Raw genomic sequence first — 19162 nt, 5'->3', positions numbered from 1 at the left:
CTTTCCCTCTCTCTCTCACCCTTCTTCCCCCCCCCTTCCCTTTTCTCCATTTGGAAATTTCCTGTGTTTGGTTGGAGGCCAAGCCTAGAAAATTCCTGGAGAAAGCCATGAGTACCAAAAGAGAGAGGGGTGTGTATTGTGGTTTTAGCAGCGTGAGTGCTGAAGTCTTCAGTAGTATAGAAGGAGCATCTCCCAACCCCAAGATTTTCGAGAAAGAGGTAATGCCATGTTCTCAAACAGACACTGCAGGCTCCTAAAATGGGAAACGTTCAAGCATCCAAAAATAGCCTGTGAAATTGTTTCTTGCCATGCAATCATAGGCTAAATTAAAAATGTGTGACAAGGAGATGGAGGTGTGAGACTGGGAGATGTCTGAGCAGCGGGGCCTCCACCTGCGGGGCTGCATGGAGGGAGAAGCCCTACCCTGTGCTAGGTATCACTGGATGACACTGAAGTGCTTGCTTTGTTATCTGGGCAAAATAATAACCAGGTGCGTGATGTGTGGGAAGGGGATTGTCATAGGGAGAAAAGCTATTTGGTGTCAGGCTCCAAGAACAGCATGATATTTCTGTTTAAAACACTGTCTGAGGAGCTGGGCCTGTTGCTTTCCTCCCAGCTCTTAGCAACTTGTTTTCTGTTTAGGAACTTTCCGCTGTACGTTCTGTCAGACCGAGGTGGAGGAGGACGAGTCGGCGATGCCCAAAAAGGATGCGAGAACCCTCGTGGCGAGGTTTAACGAGCAGATTGAGCCCATCTATGCACTGCTGCGGGAGACGGAGGACGTTAACTTGGCCTACGAGATCCTCGAGCCAGAGCCCACGGAGATTCTTGCCCTGAAGCAGAGGTGGGCACAGGCACAGAGTCCTCGCCAGCCACTCTGCCTTTTTGTTGCATACATGTCTGGCTTAACTACTAGGGTTCACCTCTGCCTTTATGCAGCCAGCTGGGTGCCTTCATACCTTTTGGTGTTTAGCACTAACAGTGTAAGATGCTGATAAAAATAATCCTCTCCCCAAGGTGTTTATTGCCAGGAGACCCAAAGCTGCAACCAGTTTTCATAGAGCAGACTGAAGTTGCTCATGTCTTTTTAATAAGGCTTGCCAGCTCACAGGATGTGATGGATACCTGCTTGTTGCATAGCACACTGCAATCATTTGGGGCTTGTCTACCCGCCATGGCGCAGTGCTTGCTGTGCAGAGAGATCTCAAGCTGGCCATGAGCGTTCTAGCTCATGTACCAGAGTCTGCGCAGCACAGGGCAGCATCATGCAGGCATATCTAACTTAGCTGTGCCTGCACTATTCTGGAACTGGATGCAGTATAGCTGCATTAGTGCAGTGCTGCCCCTGGGCTAATACCCCTTCTTCTCAGCCATGTCTGATACTCTCAGCAATAGAGTCCCCTGTCCTGCACTGTGTGGACATAACCCTTGTTTTTCAAGACAATGTTTCAATGTGGGAAGGGCTGCAGTCGCTTTGCAGAGCTCTGTGCTCAGTATGTGGTCTCTAGGCCATACTTTGGACACAAAAGGCTGTTTTGCCATCAACTTTCTACTGCAAACCTTTCTCTTTCATCTCCTCCTTTTGCCTTTACCAAGCTTTTGAAACTCTAAACTGCCTGCATTATACACTTTGCATTTTCAAACCCATTTATAACAAAGTTCTTGTTCAGAGAAATTATCTGTAATGAGAACCTTTTTTTATTCTTCTTTTCTCCCACTTATGACACACCTTTCCTTTATAGGGAAGAAAAACCTGTTATAGTCAAGAATGCTTTAATAATTTCCTCCCCTTGGGAAACCACACAGGATCTTTCAGAAGGTTTCTAACTGTACAAAAACAGATGACATTTAAATAATGCAGAAAGATGCAGGGAGCTGTCAAATTTCGTCAGCTGCAGTGAAATCTGGTGTGTTTCTCTCTTTCAATACCAAAAAATAAACACATCAGGAGCTAAGTTACACCAAGAGCAGGTGAAACCACCCCCACTGCAAATAGTGCTCGTGGGGTTTCTTGTTTTTGTTTTTTTGGGGGGGGAATCCTATTTTTCTTATACAGGCTAACCTTGAGGGAGAGCATTTCTCACATATTTCATGCTAAACGGTTTCTAATTAATGGCCAAATGCTGTGCCTGTCTATCCTCTCTCCCAGCCAAGGATTAACTAATCAACTAATTTAACTAATTTTCCCCATCTTACTGATAGAGAAAGGAAGGCCCATAGAGAAGTCACATAGCAAGTCAGCATCACCACAGGGATACCTTTTTGGAGTTTCTTTATTTCAGAGTTTAATGGCCAGACTGTGCATTGGTCAAACTGCAGAAAATGGCTATAACACAGATGGGATAACCCCATCAAATGTGAGAGGCAGAGAAGAGTGGCCTTTTTCAGCCTCTTCCCATGGCTACATCATCCCTTCAAGCAGGAAATTAGCACAGCAAAGCCCTGGTGCAGCCCCATGAATAATGCTTAAATAGCAGCAGCACCCACTTACTTGGCTCTTAAATACTTAAAAATCATTGTAAATGATTAATTACTTTGTGCAAGGATTGACAAAATAAATAGGCAGCTCTTAAATGGTTGCTTGAACGCAACTTAGTTCAGCACGTAGCATAACTTAATTATTTAGTAACTCTTATTAATTTAAGGCAGCTAATTGTATAAAAGGGCCACTGTGAGATTTAAAAAACCCATAAAACAAAACAACCTCTGCCCTTCCTCCTCCTCCTTGATTTTCCAAACTTGGGGTTATATATTCTCTGTCTCTTGCAGTCTTGAGTTTCTAGAATCCTTACAAAATTGACATTTGATCAAACAAAAAATATTTAGAATTCCCTGCCTCTTCCCTTCACACAGGAGCAAATAACTCCATGTATTTTCAGGAGAGCGTTAGCAGTAGCTGTCAACTCTGGAAACTGTTTAGCAGTCATGCATCTAGGAAGGTTGGGCAGAGTATTATTCAGATTGTTCTAGGAAGTCTCCAATGACACATTTTGCTAAACTCTGCAAAACATGAATTTGCCCCACACGAAGCTTATAATAAGAGCCTGTGTGTCCTAAACCAGTGCTGGTGTCTTTAAAAATAGGTTGGTTTTAATCTCCTCTCCCCCCTCTCTTTTCAATGCAACAGCACCTTATGTAACATTGGATTTCCTGATGGAATTACTTCTTGCAGTCGGGCTATCAAAGACCATGAGTCCGTTTACCCCTCTGTGTTAGAAAATGAGAGAAAGGTAAACATACTTCATCTCAGAGGCCAATATGCAAGTGGTTTACCTACTTCCCATGCATTTTTTCAGATCCTACAAAAAGCTGAGATGCACACTTTAACTTAGGTTTAAATTGTTATAATTTCATGCGTACTCATCATTTCCTCTGGGCCACATCCTCACCCTGCATAAGACAGGTTTTTTTAATCTTAGGGTGTTTACAGACATGCTCTGGGAGGCGGGGGAGGGAGGATGTGCTTTAATTGGCAAGCCATGCTATTTAAAAGTGCCCAATTGTCATATCAGCATCTTGTCTTCACTTTCAAAGGCCCTGCCCCAGCCTCCCATCATGCCTCATTCAGTATGGAAACATCATCTCTCACCTCCGATCGGCTAGTGTCACCAGACTGCATTGCCCAGCTCTTAAACTCTCAAACCAGGGCATTTGTGCCTTCTCCTGCTGCCCCTTATGGCTGGGAGGAGTTCACCAAAAACACTGGAAAACCACCTCAGCAGATTCCATCAGACTCTTCCCTCGGGCTCTCCTTTGCCACCTGGCTGACAAAAACCATAACGGCCTGCCTCTGTGCCATACTGACCACCTTGCCAGACTGGTTCTTAATACTGCCCCCTTGATCTCTCTTTGTCTCCCCCGGTGTCGTCTCCTATTGGCTCGTGGCTTCTACTGCGAATGGACTCCTATACATGTGCAGGGAGGTTGCTTCAACGTGTTGTAATTACTGTGCTCCAGGAGACTCCAGCATCATACGTATCACCGTCCCTGCACTGAAAAATGGCGGTAGCCCACTTTGAAATAAAGCTCATTCGACAAACTTTAGTTCAAAGCACCCTGCCACCATTTCTTAGCGTGAGGCGCTGATACACGTGATACTGGAGGCTGCTGGAGTGCAGTAATTTCCATGCTCTGGCAGACTCGATTCCTTGATTAATCAAGTCTGCTCCAATGCACTGGATTTAGTGCGATGGAGCAGCCTCCCTTGTGTGTATGTGTCCTTAATCTTAATGATTAATGTGGAGATTTTCCTGATACAACAGCAGAGCCAGGATAGCCAGCCCTGTACCGTAGAGCTGCTTAAGTCCCAGCCATTCCCAGCTGCAGAGTGGCTCCTCAGATCTGTTGCAGTCAGGCAAAATTTAGCACATCCCTTGCTGAAGCTAGGGAACCAACTGGCCCTGTGGTACTGACAGGTTGCTGAAGGCTGCTGCTTTCTGCCTTGTGCTGCTACAAGTCCATGAGCTTGAATGTTGGGTTTTGTCAGTCTGGTGTTTAATCTGCTCCTCCACAGCAGAGATGCTGCATAAGAATACTTCTTTTTTCTAGAAGCTGGTAATTTCCCAGTCCTGCAGTTTCAAGGGGCTGCACCTTGTAGCTAACAGCATCACTGATGATGCTGTTGTATGAACAAGGAGGTCAGTGGAGCCAGGTTTACTTTCCTTGGGCTTAACAGTGACCAGACAGTAGATGCAAACCCTTTCTTTTATGCTTACCCTGGAGCATATTGAGGAGCTTAAATCCCTCACTCTATTCTCTGTAGATCAATCACAGTGCAGTAGATGTGATCATGTGCTCCACAGTGGTGGGGTATTTTATTTAAGAGTTAATGCTTCTTGAAATTGTTCTTGATACCACTGGGCAAATATATCACAACTCTATAGCATTTAACAGGAAGAAAGTAGGTTTTGAATTGATAGATGGGAACCTTATAGAGAGGTGTGACACAGCCTTCCATGACAGCCGAACATGTAGATGTAGATGTCATTACTGCAGCCCTGCAAAGGGAGACTTTTTTGCATTGTGTACTTTGTGGGGAAAGTGGATTACATAAAATTGTCAGGGTAGTGCTATAGTTACTGATATTTATTGTGTGGGAAGGAGAATGGTGCGTTTCACAGAACACATGCTTTTCTTTGAATCCTGAAAGGTATGAACATTTGAAATAAATAACAGAGATTGAAAAAGGTCTCTGTATGGTTCCATGGGTTACATAAGCAATGTACATGCATAAAAGTCTTTCTTTTGCCCAGAAATTCAAGTATGTTAGAAAGTTTTCCTGGTTAGGCTGCCCATGGAAGAAAAACAAACAGTAAATGTACATATGTGTGCAAAAACACACAACAATATTGTGCGTTGTGGCGTTAGCAACTGACTGTTGAAATGCTGTATAGTCCTTGATCCTGCAAGAGGTCTAAATACCTAAGTCTTTTCTAGCTGAGGAAATAAGATGGTGACAGACTTGTGTGCATTTTTCCAAATCGACGTGTAAGTATCAAAATCCTGTTGAATTCAGCTGAGTGATTGTTATGAAGAATCACTTAGTGCACATCATTCCTGCATTACCACCAGATATCAGATCCTCCCTGTATAGGAATGGTTATTAAGAAGATTGTGAAAGAAAAGTACTGTACTGCGTTCCTCTGAGTCTGTCAGTTTTTGTATTAAGCCTGGCTGTGAAACAGAGGCAGTGTTAGGATCCATGGTGGATCATGTCCTGGATCAAAGGTGGGTGCCCATATGGAGATGCCTATCACTAGGTTTTGAAATCATTTGCAACAAGGTGTTTGAAATGTCTGCAGGAGATCTGCTGAGGTCAAAAATATTCATTTTTCATTGAGTCTCCTCCTTTAGAGGTCTGTGTGTGGTGTTGGGTAGCTGTTTTTGTAGCTTAGGCATCCCTCAAGTGGAGGCCGACAGCATTTCCCTTCTGTTGCTTTTCATAGTATCGTAGGGAAGTCAGGCTGGAAGGCACCTCCAGAGGTCATCTAGTCCAAGCCCGTACCTGAGGCAGGATCATCCCTACCAAACCATCCAATACAAAGCCACCGTCTTAGCAAAACAACACAGTCAGCTCTGACACAAGACATAGCGCCATAACCTGCCACAAGTAAAACAGAGGGACACCAGCGGCCAGTGTCCTGCTGCTGTAAAAGTTGTTAATATACACTTGAGAGATTCCAGGACCCCTCTTGCATTTCCTGGTCCATACCTGTAGAAGACCAGGAGACTGTATAGTTGATGTATTGTGGACTTGTTTCCAGCACTGTGCAGAGGGCATTCAGCTCTGTCTTTTAATCATCAATCCCTGGCGCTGCAGTTTCTTGGACCAGATAGGCTTCTGCCTGAGTTGGACTTGGCTAAATTTCCATTCAGAATAGTAGCTGATGCTACATTCTGATCAGTAGCCCCTTATGAGTTCAGGCCTGGGCCTTTCCCAGTTCCGCCCAGTAAACCCTCTACTCTAACCCTATTCCAGTGCCAGGACAGTAGACTTTGCTCCACTGTATCATCCTGTTCCTGACCTGCAGCTGTGATTTTCCCCTGCCCTCAGACCCATGTCAAGGGCCCTGGCCATGGCCATCTAGTCTGACTTTCTGTGTTCCAGGAGAATTAGTCAGGTCCTTTTTGAGCCCCATGAGTACTCCAAATCCTCAGATTTGAGCATCTGATACCCCTGTCCTGTTAGCCTGCTTGGTTAGACCTCAACATCGTGATTTATTTAGTACAGGACTGTTGCTGAACAGCCAGTAAATAATTTTCCAGCTAGCTAGCTGCTGCTCAGGAGCCATGTTTGCATCATTATGACGTTTGTTTCAGAGTATTTCAATATGAAACTAGGATGACCCATAATTCTTACCTGTACATTCTCACACACCATGCTTAATGGCTTCCTTGCTTTCTAATATTTCTCCCAGAAATCACTCGTGTAGTTGAGGGAATTATGTGCAGAGTTTCTATTAGTCCTGGAAGGCTGCTTTGATGCCTTTGTTCCCAAATCCCATGCTTATCTTAGAAATTCCTTGCATCACGTTTAAGAAATGGGAGTTGAGATGCTCAAGACAGGTCATTAAAGATTGTTAACTTTAATAGAAGGCATGTGCCTAAATCCCCAGACCTCCTTTGGCAATCTCCAGTGGGAATCCTCTGCTATACCTCTGGCTGGGAATGGGCTTACACTGAATGGTGTTTGTTTCCTTTTCCCTTTTTTCCCTTTGTATTTTACACAGCAAAGAACGTGCTGCTGCTGCAGGGGCGGCTGGCCTTGCAGGCGGCCACCATCGAGAAGCATGGGCTACAAAAGGGCCGTCGTATGAGGACTTGTACACCCAGAATGTTGTCATCAGTATGGAGGACCAGGAGGACCTTAGTCGGCCAGCAAATGAAGGGAAGCCGGCCAGGGAGAGACCCATTTGGCTACGGGAGAGCACGGTGCAGGGGGCTTATGACCCTGATGAGATCAAAGATGGTAAGGGAATGAAAATGGAAGGAAGGCCGCCCAATTTCCAGGTGCAGAGGATGATTGTGTCCCCCCAAATATCTGTTGTGTTGTCGTGCTCTTTCTGGGTGGGGTAAAGCAGTTGTAAGTGAGCAGGTGAACAGGCCGAGTGCCGAAGTCTGTCAGGAAAACCTAGCTGCCCATACCTGTGAAATTGTGCTACTAAAATGTCAGTTGCCTGTTGCCTTTCCCTGAAGCTTCAGTGACAAATGTGTTGTCTACTTAAGAACTGTTTGCTTCTGGGTGAGAGAGACCCAGCTTCATCTGGAAAGCCACTGGACACTGACAGAAAGCGAGACATGAGTAGCACACATGTTGAGTCCTTCCATTTGTTGAGCCCAAGCACACCCATGCTGCCGGCCAGATCCTTTCTCTTCGTCTGCAGTCAGTTGTTTTATCTGTTTGAGTTTTCAAGATATCCGTTAGACATGGATAACAGTGCCACAGTAAAAAGGGCTCTGGTGAGTACGTTAGGAGAATCGGGCACCAGATCATTGCTGCTTCCTCCTTTTGCTACTGTCAGCCATCACCAGTGTGTTTATCATCTTGTGTGTTTATTTGTTCAGTTTTTATTCATATTTGTATTGTTACAATAACGTCCAGAGACCAAAGTCAAGACTTTGGCACTACTGTGCTGGGCATTGTACAAACACAAAATAAGAGATCTCTGCTCTGAAAACTTTGCAATCTAATTTAAGAAGAGACATAAAAACATAACATGGTCTACATGTGCTGTTACTTTAAGAAGACTGTTCCAATGAAATATGCTGTCATCTGAGATGTGTGAGAATAAAACCGGTGATGTTTTAAGAAGACAAGATGGCAGAGTGGAACCTAGTGCTTGCTGTCAGGTCGTCCTTATATCCCTTCATTAACAAGGAAGCTGAAACCACTCCTTTCCTGCAGACTGTCTCACAGTAGGGGAAATGAATGGAACTCTAAACAAGATGGAGAAGTAAAACAGGAAGAAGTCAAAATATTGCCCAGTCATTAGTTAATGGCATTGCATATCTGCAGAGCCTTTACTATCACTGGATCCAAGCACAGCCTGTAGATAGAGCACTGTGGTGGTAGGGGTAGTCTCTCTCCCTGTACTATGTTGAAGAGTTTCGTGCTATTTGCTCCCTTCCCAAACTCTTGCATAATGTGGCTGTTAGATGTTTTTTGACATGTGCATACTTTTAAATCAGAACCTGAGGTCACATTGTGATGGGCTGGTATAAAACCCATGAATAGATGCATTTTGACCACCACTGAAATACAACCCTGTCTGGTGTTGGAATGCAGCACCTGTTTACTAGCTTAATGGTATCACTGGCCACATCTACATGAGATGCTGATTGCTCGGTAGCTCGTTACTTCTGCGCAGTAGTGTCGCATGGCATAAAGCATGATGCGATGCTGCAGACCAGTTGTAACTAGCTACTGCACAGTCAGCGTGACCTAAAAATCGTTCGGTGACACTACTGTGCAGTAATGTTCCCTGATTACTACCAGATATCAGATCCTCCCTCTATAGAAATGGTTATTGAGAAGATTGTGAAAGAAAAGTCCTGGGTTCTAGGCCTGTATGAAGTGGCAAGTATTCAATTTGGATTCGGAGTTGGCCGATTCAAAGGGACAGGGATTCGATTCGGAGATTTGAATCACTGTCCTGATTCGATTCAGCTGATTCAGATCCAAAGATTTGGCGCCAATTCAGAGATTCAGCCATGGACTAAACAGGCAGCAGTCCTTACCACGCTGGACACAGCTGCCTCCAGCTGGTAAGTCTGTTGTGGTGGGCCGAGGGAAGGGGTGTGTGTGGGAGGGAGATCAACGCATCCACAGTGAGGGAGGGATTGGGGCTGGGACAACCTGCCCTGCGGGGGCGAAGGGGGGCAGGGGAGCTCCCACCAGTCCAGGAGGGCATGGAAACGGGATTGTACCCGCAGATCTGCATGGGGCGGGCTGGGCCGCTATGGACAGGTGACAGAAGGCACTGGGAGCGGGGGCTATGCCCTCCCGCCACTTGCCCAGCCTCCCCACACCTCCTGGACAAGCTGTGGGTTTGCCCCGGCTGGGCGAACAGCAGCAGGGCATGGGGTCAGGCGTGTGCACTCGGATCGGCTGGGGACCAGCGGCAGGGGCTATGGGGAATTTTAGGGAGGCTGCAGGCCCCCCCCCAGCCCCTGCTCCACTGCATTCTGCGGGGCAGGGCTGCACTTTGGGCTGGGGCTAGCCGCCCAGAGCACAGTCCTGGCTCCACCTGCCCTGCGCAGCCCGATGGTGGGCAGCTGGGGTTAGCCTCCTGGAGCACAGCCCAGCCTGCCCCACACAGATCCAGGGGGCACACGCCTGCTCCCATGCCCTCCCAGACCAATGGTACATAGTGGTGGGAGCCCCTCTCCCTGAGTCCTGTGCCTCCCCACCCTGGCTGGGCAGCTTGTCCCAGCCCCAATCCCTCCCTCGCTGTGGAGGTGTTGATCTGCCCTCCCTGCGCCCTCTCCCCTCACCACAACAGACTTACCAGCTGGAGGCAGCTGTGTCCAGCGTGGTGAGGACAGCTGCCTGTTTAGTCTATGGGCAAATTCAGCCAAATCTTTTCCAAATCAATTTGGAGGCTTCCGATTTGATTCGGACCTTTTAATTGGTCTCCTGATTTGATTCGGATTCAGAGATTCGGCCGCCAAATCAGGCTGAATCTCCTCTGGATCAAATCGGCTACTAAAGCTTCGCACAGCCCTACTGGGTTCCTTTGAGTCTTGTCAGTTTAGCGTTAAGTCTGGCTGTGGAACAGAGGCTTAAGCATCTCATGTAGATGTGGCTGCTGAATAACTGGTTCGGACAAATGATGTCTCGTCATATCTAGAGAAAGCTGTAAGGGGAATTTGTGGGAACAGAATCTTTAATTTTTCCTGTTGGAATTTGGCCAAGGTGTACCAGACTTAACACTGCTTTTCTGATGTGGGAGACGCTGGAACCTCTCCACAAGTGGTCAGGGCTTTGGTTTAGATCTCATCCAAAAGGTTGATCTCTCCAGCTGCCTTTCACTTAACGTTGTGCTTCAGTGCATGCAATGAAGAGCATCCACTGCTTCCTGCAGTCCCTGTATTTCTTTCATGAGAGGTACAAGGGTTGACCCAGAAGAACTCTGTTTAGATCAAGGTGTGCTGAAAGTCAGAAGTGCTGCAGATGCAGGTTGTTTCCATCTCATCAGATAGCACTGCTAAGATGCCCTCTGTTTTACTGTCTGGTATGTTACTATGCTCACCTCTTACAGACAGTAGGTATCACTGCCTGTTCTTCCTGATCTGCAGCTACACCCCTGACTGCTGTTACCAGCAGTCTGGCACCATGGTGCCTTCACCCACCACACAACCCACACAGATCTCCATGGTTCTTGGGTGACAATGACATGCAGCAGAAAAAGGCAGGAAGGAAGAAATTTTGGACCTCATTGGCAGAAAACATTAGCTGATACTGTCTAGCACAGAGAATTTTTACAAACTTATACCACTGCTATTTAGGAGACAAAGGCAGCTCACTTCTGAATGATACAAGCAGCAACATCACGTTTCACAGTACCCTTCCGGGTTGTAAACCATTCGGTAAAGCTGGGCTTGGAGAGCAGCCACAAAGAAACCTCTGAATAACCTCTGGAACTCCAGGAACGAGCAGCTGAACACAGAGCTGTAAACAATTCCCTCTTTCCAAGACTATGCCCTCTTTGCCAAGTCATGGAAGTGCTAACAACAATCCAGGCCCTTCCCATCTTCCCTGACTGGCAAACATGAGTGCACAACACCTGAGTCGTCTACTGTAACAAAGCTGATGAACACCACGCAAAGAACATAGGACACCAACTGGTAGCCTTCAGTGACAGTGACATTGCTCAAAAAGGTATGGCTGCAAAAAATACAGTGACAGTGACATTGCTCAAAAAGGTATGGTGGCAAAAAATCCCTTCTTCCACTTCCAACTGCCTGGGAAACGCCCAGACTCTACTGAAATCCACACACACATTATATGTATTTAGATCTTCAGCCTTGTTTGTTGTACGCCATCATACGCTACAGTAAGACCATACGCCATGTGTGTCTCATAGTGTGCTGGTCTTTGCACTGGCTCCCTGCTAAATAGTTCCTTCCAGAAGTGTCTTGGATGCTCAAAACTATTGATGGGACTGACCCTAATTTCCTGAGGCTTGCATCTTCTCTCAGCAGACCCTTTTCTGACAGCACTATTCCACAAACGGAGAACAGTCAAATAAGGACTGAGATACGAGTGGAGAAGACAGGATTTTTGCTGAAGCTCAGATCTGAATTCAGTCCCACAAAAGAGAAGTGACCAAGACCTCATGTAGCTTAGTTTTTCCTCAATGATTTTCTTTCCCAAATTAGCACTCCTTCCTCCTTACCACATACCAAAAAAACCAAAACAGATGACCAAATGGTAAGTGCTGTTTTCTCCTAAGAGGGTGGACAAAGTATAATTCATGATTTGGTTATTAAGCAGTTTTGGATGCTGTTGAGTGTTAGTGTGAGGCCTGGAGGTAGAACTTCAGTAGCTAGAATTGGTCTAAAGGTCATCAGGGGATTGTCTGAGGAGGAGGGCAAGGGGCTTTAGTGTTTGACAGCAGAATCCAGTTGGCTCAGCTCAAGCAATCATTCATATTCATTGTCTCTTGGTGTAAGAGGATAAATTTGGTGTGGGGAATTTGTCCTAGTTTTTGTCCCTTCATTTCACATAAGGTTCTTAAAAATCCTTTAAAAAAATAATTCTGGGTTTTTTTCCAGACTACCTGGGGGTTTCATAGTTTCATAGTAGCTAGGGTCAGGAGGGACCTGAACAGATCATCTAGCCTGACCCCCAGCCACAGGCAGGAATGAATTTATTGGTTTATTTGTGTTGGGTGGATTCGAGCTCTCAACCAGCATCGGAATCTGATAAGAGATGGTTTTTTTGGAGCTTTTCTGTAGCAAAGCCTTCATTTTAATGGAATGTTGTATTTGAGTCCTTGAACTGTAGACATCCTGCTTATCCAAACTATGTCAAATCCTTTCAGCTACTGAACAGCAAAGCCACACATCTCTCAGCTGGGGCACATCTCTCAGCTGGCCACACATCTCTCAGCTGGGGCGCTGCAATCCTGCAATTCAAGTGAGGTAGAGCTAGGAAGCAAGACATAAGCCCAACCCTTACAGAGGATGTCAGCTTGGAAAATAGTGGTCCTTTGATACAGTCTTTGCACACTTGGTGGCATATGCCTTAAAGGAGTTACCTAATTCCATGTACCCTGGAGGATGGATGCCATTGAATAACACTGAGTTCCTGTGACAACTTTCCCTTGCTGCATAGTAGCGCTGCTGCTTTTCATACTGACAAATATTGCCTCGTTGTTTCCTAGTAACTCTGTCTGTCCACGTTTGTCTGGACTTTTCTGTCTGATAGTCAGATTGTGAGCTCTGTGGGAGCTACTGTCATTTTTATTTTCTTTTTTTGTAGCATGCTTCAGACCAATGCTTGGATGCACTATGGTTATTCATAGCAAATAACTAGTAATAAAAGGCCAAAAGAGCCATGTTTTTGTGTGTATATGTTTATATTTATTTGTTTTTAACATTAAAACTGTCCTTACTTTTCTCTGTCAGGTGATCCTAAAGACTAGGGAGCCATAAATTCAGGCTGCCGGAATATTATAGTAATTGTAGCGCTCGGCCCTGAACCTCCCTTTTCTAAAAGAGAAGCCTCTGCCTGCCCTACTCTCCATTCCCCTTGTTCATGGGTTTCTATATGGTATCTTGGGACTTGGGTGCATCCAGAATCCTTTGCATTTCCAGCCATTGCACTTCCTTTGAAGCACTGCTGTTACCAGTTCAAGGATGGGATTGGAGAAGTGGTCTGGCAATTACCTGTTGAATGATGTGCAATAGCAACCATTTATGCATTGAGATGATGTTCCTCAGACTGACAACACTTCCATTGGATCTTCCTCTTGGGGCAGCTAGCACTGCCGCTACGCTATTGAGGCACATGGGCTTGGAATTTGGAAGCCAAGTTTCAGAGCCCACGAGTAACTTTCCATTGAGCTTTCCTGAAGCTCTACCACCTGGGGGCAGATGTCTCTCTCTCCCAGACCCTCTGTTATTACTGTGATAGCACTGAGAGCCAACCATTCTTTCCTGGTTTTTTGCAGGTGGTCGGGATCTGGACACATTCCAGGAGCGTGAGGATGGCCGAGCAGCTCTGGACGATAACGAGGAGGTGATGCGTGCCCTGCTCATCCATGAAAAGAAAACCCCCTCTGCTTCCGCCGCCGCAGTGGGAGGTGGTGCTGCCATCTCGAGTGCCAACGCCAGCGACTCTGAGAGCGAGACAAGCGAATCAGAAGAGGAGACCCCGCCCCGCCAGCCTGTTGCCACAACAGTGTATGGGCTGGAAGATGAAGAGGATGATGAGGAGTTTGAGGAGGTGACAGAGGACCCCACGCTCATGGTGGCAGGACGTCCATACTCATACATTCAAGTGAGCCAGCGCCCCGAGCTGGTGGCCCAAATGACCCCAGAGGAGAAAGAGGTGTATATAGCCATGGGGCGGCGTGTATTCGAGGACATGTTTGATTAACCCTTTCCTGCCATGGCAGCTTTTAAAAAGACAGATTTTAATAAGAGACTCCATAGCGAAACAAAAGACCAAACTGCATCTCTCCCTCCCCTGCAGAGTTGGTCATGCAGGGGCTGGGGGGCTTGGAACAGCTCATCTCAGGCATCTTGCCCACTGACGTGGGACTTAAAACTGTGTATGCCAAAAAGGGACAGGGCCATGGTGGGTGCATGTGTGTGTATGTGTTTGTGTGTGTATGTGTGAGAGAGAGAGAGAGAGTGCATATGTTGAATGAGAAAGTTTGCAAAATGAAATTCCTCTTCAGGGTGACCCAAGCTGGCTGCTGCTCTGCCTCTGCCCCCTGGCCCAATAGCTACCTCCTCCCCCTGAGAGCGTTCGGCCTATTCTTTACAACAAGCCGGGGAGCCTAGCCTGAAGAAATCTAGGTCTGTGCTCTGGGAGGATTGGAGCACTCTATGTCCAGTGAGGCCTCTCTCCTCAGCATTGTAAAGAGGAGAGAGTGAGTCATGACAAGGCTGTGAATGCTGCGAGAGACTCTAGATGCAGGGGTGTGTGAACAGGCAGTTAGTTGAACATGACTTGGCTTATAAAACTGGCATAGTGAGGTAGTGACCCCATTGCTGGTGACGGTCATGCACCGGTGGGTCTATTTCAGAACACCTGTATGTCTCTTTCCTTCCATCCTGTGCCCTCCTAACAGGCCTCTAGCACAACTTCTTGACTGGGTATGTAGCCATAACTTACTGTGACTCAGCCATGCAACTCAGGCCCAACCATGTATTTTGGCCAAGTTGTGTTTGAGATGGTTTTCCAACACAACTAGGAGCCCAGGAGCAGACAGCCCAAGACGCTGTAGTTGTGTCTGAGGGTGCAGATGGGAGACTGCAGATTCACGGGAAAAGAGTGGAAGGCGAAGGCTCTGGAAAGGAATTGACCCTTCTCTGCTGAAACTTGGGTAAAGATCTTGGGTTTCCAACCTCTTGTTTTAAAGATCAGAGAATTTAGTCCTTTCTTTGGAAGGACCAGTCTGTCCGTGTTGCTCTCCCTTTTTCACCTGCCCCCATCCTCCCTAGACGGACACAACTTGTGCACACAGGGAGGCCATGGGGACTTCAGGGTAAACACCTTTAAAGTGACCTGATGTTCTGAGGTGCTTTCCTAGCATTTCACTGGATGCCATTGGTTCTCAGCACTTCAAGGTCAGGCGTAACTTGAAGCGCCCAGTTGTGACAGTCTTGGCTCAGGCACACATTTGCTCATTGTCAGTGTAACAAAACCCTTCCAAGGATCCAAGCACTGACTCACCAAGAGAATACCTTGAATATACTGTCACTGCTCTCTGCCCTAGTCCAAGCCCCAGCATTGCAGACTGAGCTCACAGCCAGACAGCACCAGGGAACCAGTATCACTAGGTTTATTTTCACCCGGATCTAAGGGGTTGAATAATAATTGTAAAAGAAATTATGCCGAGATGTGAATCCTGATGTTTAGCATGGCACTCGCTAGTCAAATAAAAACCATTTTACCAGTGCCTCTCTAGCAATATCATATTTTGTAATGTTTTATCTTTCAAGTGTTGCTTTTTTAATTGTTGTGTTTTTGTTATCCAGTGCTACTGTAAGACAGAGTGATGAAAGGAGTTTGTGCTGCAGAGCTTTAGAGGCTGTATCAAGTGCTGTTCTATTGGCAGGGATGGTACAGCTTTGCTGAGAGCTTAAGCAGTAGAGCTGTTTTTTTACTGACTGCTTCATGTTTTGCGAGCCCTGTGACACCTCCTTTGTGGTTTTATTTTCAGCCTCTTGATATTTTACTCCCTTTAAAAATAGTGTTTTTAAATTTGCTTCTGTCTAGGCCATTTAAAAAAGGAACTAATAAAATGATGGATCTCTTCACAGTTGTCTCCTCTTTGCTCTATTGGTCACTCGATTGGAATTGTTGGGGCTGGTAGTTTGCGCTGTGTTTTCTGATATGTTTATTTAGGAGAAGATGACTAATTTAAGATCAGGCTAAGTTGTACTCTTGGAAAGGCTTCCAGCTTCTTCCAAACCGTAGCCTCGCATCAGTCTCTCATCAGCAGCTATTCCTCTGGTGCCTCCCAGAATCCTTTGCCCCAGTTTCTGTAGCATTTCATTAGTCTGAAGCCATGGCTGGTTTCTTTTATCAGGCAGTCTGTGGTCAGCACTCCTATTTTTTTTCCTTCTGCACTGAGGAAGGTGCATACTGATGAAATGGTGGCTCTCTTACAGTTTTCTCACTGCCAGTTTAAATGGCTGTATTACATAGAATATGGAGTAAGACATGGATATCAAACTGAAGTGATGTCAAGTCATACCAAATAGCTGAGAGAATGGAGCTATACAGATTTCAGCAGGATAGAAAATAATGCTGATATTGAATATAAGCAATTATATGTGGTGGGGACCACTGCTAGAAACTGCAGATCCGGCCTTGAAAGGTCTGAAGTTCTCATGCCCATAATTCATGGAAGAAGCTTCCATTAAGCTTTCAGTGTTCGCAGACAAAGGGCCCATGATGGTTAACGCTTTAGTGAAGGAACTGTGTGTTCCATTAGGACATCAATCAAAAACCATGCAGCAGTCCATAAAAACAGGTTATACTTAGCGTGTGTCACTACAGCTAATGATGGCTGGTAAGGAAATAAAGATTTTTTTTTAATCTACAATTTCTTGGCTTTCAGCAAGATATCCCAAACATAGTAGCAGCAGACTGATGATAGGGAATTAGTCTGGTGGCTTAGGGGGTGCTCCTGGCATTTCTGGCCCACCAGTGGAGAGGCCATGCTGCTAGAAAGCTGGAAACAGGATGTGTGAGCATGGGAGTCAGCATACAGACTTTTCTTCGTTCTTCTAGCAGCAGCTGCATCCCAGCTAGCTCGGGACTCCTGCATAGTAACACTGAGCAATTATTGCCCCGTTGTGGGAAATGTTCTAATGAATCGGAGGATAGAGTTGATGGCATTTTAAAAAAATGAACTACTTGTAGGAAAGTTATACACACAAGCCATTGCTGAGAGTGACACGCCAACCAGTAGTAGCTGGGAGACCTATAAGCTAGACCTGTTCAACTTCTGAGCAGCTGAGGGACCCTGCCCCTACCCCAACCTGATCCCCCTTCCCCAACAGCAGCAGGAGTGTTGGGAAGAGCTGCAGCTGAATGGGAGACCACAGGCTGCCAGTTAGACAGCCCTGCCATAAACAAAATGAAGACAAGGACAGGATTTAAACCCCCAAACTCGCCTCTATCGACTGGACATGCTCATTATTCACAATTTTGCTGCACTCTGTCACTTGTCACCTACTTACATGACCACCCTGCACAAATGCCCCTTGAAAATCTACTGCACCCAAACTGAGTCTCCTCTTCCGGACACGGTTTAGTCTCAGTTGATGAATTCCCGGCCATAGTGAACCTCACATTGAGAAGAAGAGGGAAATAAATCTATTTTCTTAGGTACTTATGCAGCCAGTCATTAGAGTGCCAAAGCTTTGGAAATTTGTCTGTTAGTTGAAGAGCTGCCTGTATCATTTTTGTTCTAATGTACAGAATATCATAACACCAGTAAAAAACACCAGTCCCAGCTGTCACACTCTGGGAAAGCGACATTTCCATCACAGATAAGTGCTGCCTTCCCAGCTTAAAATTAACTTGCCTCCCTCAGACAGGCTAATCGCAGGCCTAAGCAAAGCAGCCATGCTGGCTTTCTATTCAGAGAGGTGGTATCATCACTTGGGAATGGAGGAGTATTTGGATTTATTTCACAAGACGTCCCAAGCAGCAGCTACGTGGACTGGAATTGGTGCCTGTCCTATCTTATCTTTTCCCGTGCTACTGTTTTCTTCAAGCAGGTTCTATTGAAGCAGATTGCTGCTCGGCTAGAGCCAAGAAAGTTGGAGATCTCCTGGAGGAAGGGCGGAAGAGTAGAGTTACCCCCTCCCTGAAAGATCTAAGAACCTCAACTCCATGATGCCTGGAGGCACAGGGCTTGCTGCTGAGATGTTTGACAGGGCCTGGTGTGGGGAAAGCAAAAAGCTAAGCTCTTGCTTCTCTCTCCTGCTGACCCCCTTTAGGGAGGGGGAAGTCGCAGGGAACAGATGAAGCATAAAGCAGGCTGCTTTTATCAATGAAATGGAAAGTTTACAGCAGGGGTAGGAGGGAGTAAGCTGGACCACCCACGCTTCAGCTGGGAGGTAATGCACTTGGATTTTCTTTGCTTAAAATGCTCCATCAAGCAGGCCACTGAAGCAGGATGGGTGCCAGAGCTGTTGACTGCCCTGGGCTGGCATCCCAATCTCTTGCAACCTACCTGGGTAGAACTGTAGTGTTGTGATGGAGATAACCCCTAAAACTGAGGGGAGTGCCTCACACTGCTCTACAGTCTCCTGAAGACCCGTATTTTTACACCCAGTATAATCATGGGGCAGGCTTGGTAGCATGAATGTAGTTGTTAACTGCCAACAATGTGTGAGCATCTCAACCCGGGCACAGAAAGGAGCAGCAGAACTCCAGTGTCCTCCACTCCCACCCCCTGTCTAGAGTTGTAATCTAGCTGTGAAAAAAGAGGAAAACAATGTGGCCTGAGGATGCGCTGGGAGGCATGAGGCAAAAGGTATGGGGGGAACACCCTGGAGTTGCTACCTATGCTGCAGGGAAGACTTGCATTCACTCCTCTCCCTTCAGCCCTGTGGAAGAAGGTGAAGAGCAGCCCATGCCTGCTGAGCTCATTTTCTGGAATGGGAGGGTAGTCAATAATTATAATGGCCAAGCAGTTCATCAGTAAAAACAGTCTGCCAACTGAGTATAATTTTCTTCAGGAGTCCCCTGGAAACTGATGGTTTTCATCAGCCCCTGTGGAAGAAACATCAAGGCAAGGCCCTGACTTCAGTGGGGCAGAACCCACAGGCCTAAAACTGCCTGGCTGAAGTGTGACCCCCAATGCTGGTGGAAAGGCCACCTCACCACCCTCCTACCCCATTGCCACGTCGGATCTTGGCCAGTCAGTGTGTCAGCCACTTGTTCCAAACGTCTCCAGCAACATGA

At 46.4% G+C, this 19162-nt stretch overlaps 1 protein-coding gene across 4 annotated transcripts in view; it reads left to right on the top strand.

The window, feature by feature from the left end:
• GTF2E1 (general transcription factor IIE subunit 1) overlaps nucleotides 1-15996 on the top strand; it is a 101112-nt gene extending 85116 nt beyond the window's left edge. For all 4 annotated transcript variants that reach the window (XM_014524116.2, XM_006032487.3, XM_006032486.3 and 1 more), the window contains 3 exons: nucleotides 643-844; nucleotides 7230-7468; nucleotides 13677-15996. In XM_014524116.2, coding sequence (XP_014379602.1) covers nucleotides 643-844; nucleotides 7230-7468; nucleotides 13677-14104 — 869 coding nt within the window. In that variant the 3' untranslated portion in view covers nucleotides 14105-15996. The remainder of the gene's footprint in view (nucleotides 1-642; nucleotides 845-7229; nucleotides 7469-13676) is intronic.
• Nucleotides 15997-19162: the final 3166 nt, after the last annotated feature.

Source organism: Alligator sinensis, unplaced genomic scaffold (assembly GCF_000455745.1).
Source record: "Alligator sinensis unplaced genomic scaffold, ASM45574v1 scaffold1301_1, whole genome shotgun sequence".
Classification (NCBI taxonomy): Eukaryota; Metazoa; Chordata; order Crocodylia; family Alligatoridae; genus Alligator; species Alligator sinensis.
The sequence above is the reverse complement of the archived record's forward strand: the minus strand, read 5'-3'. Positions and strand labels throughout refer to the sequence as shown.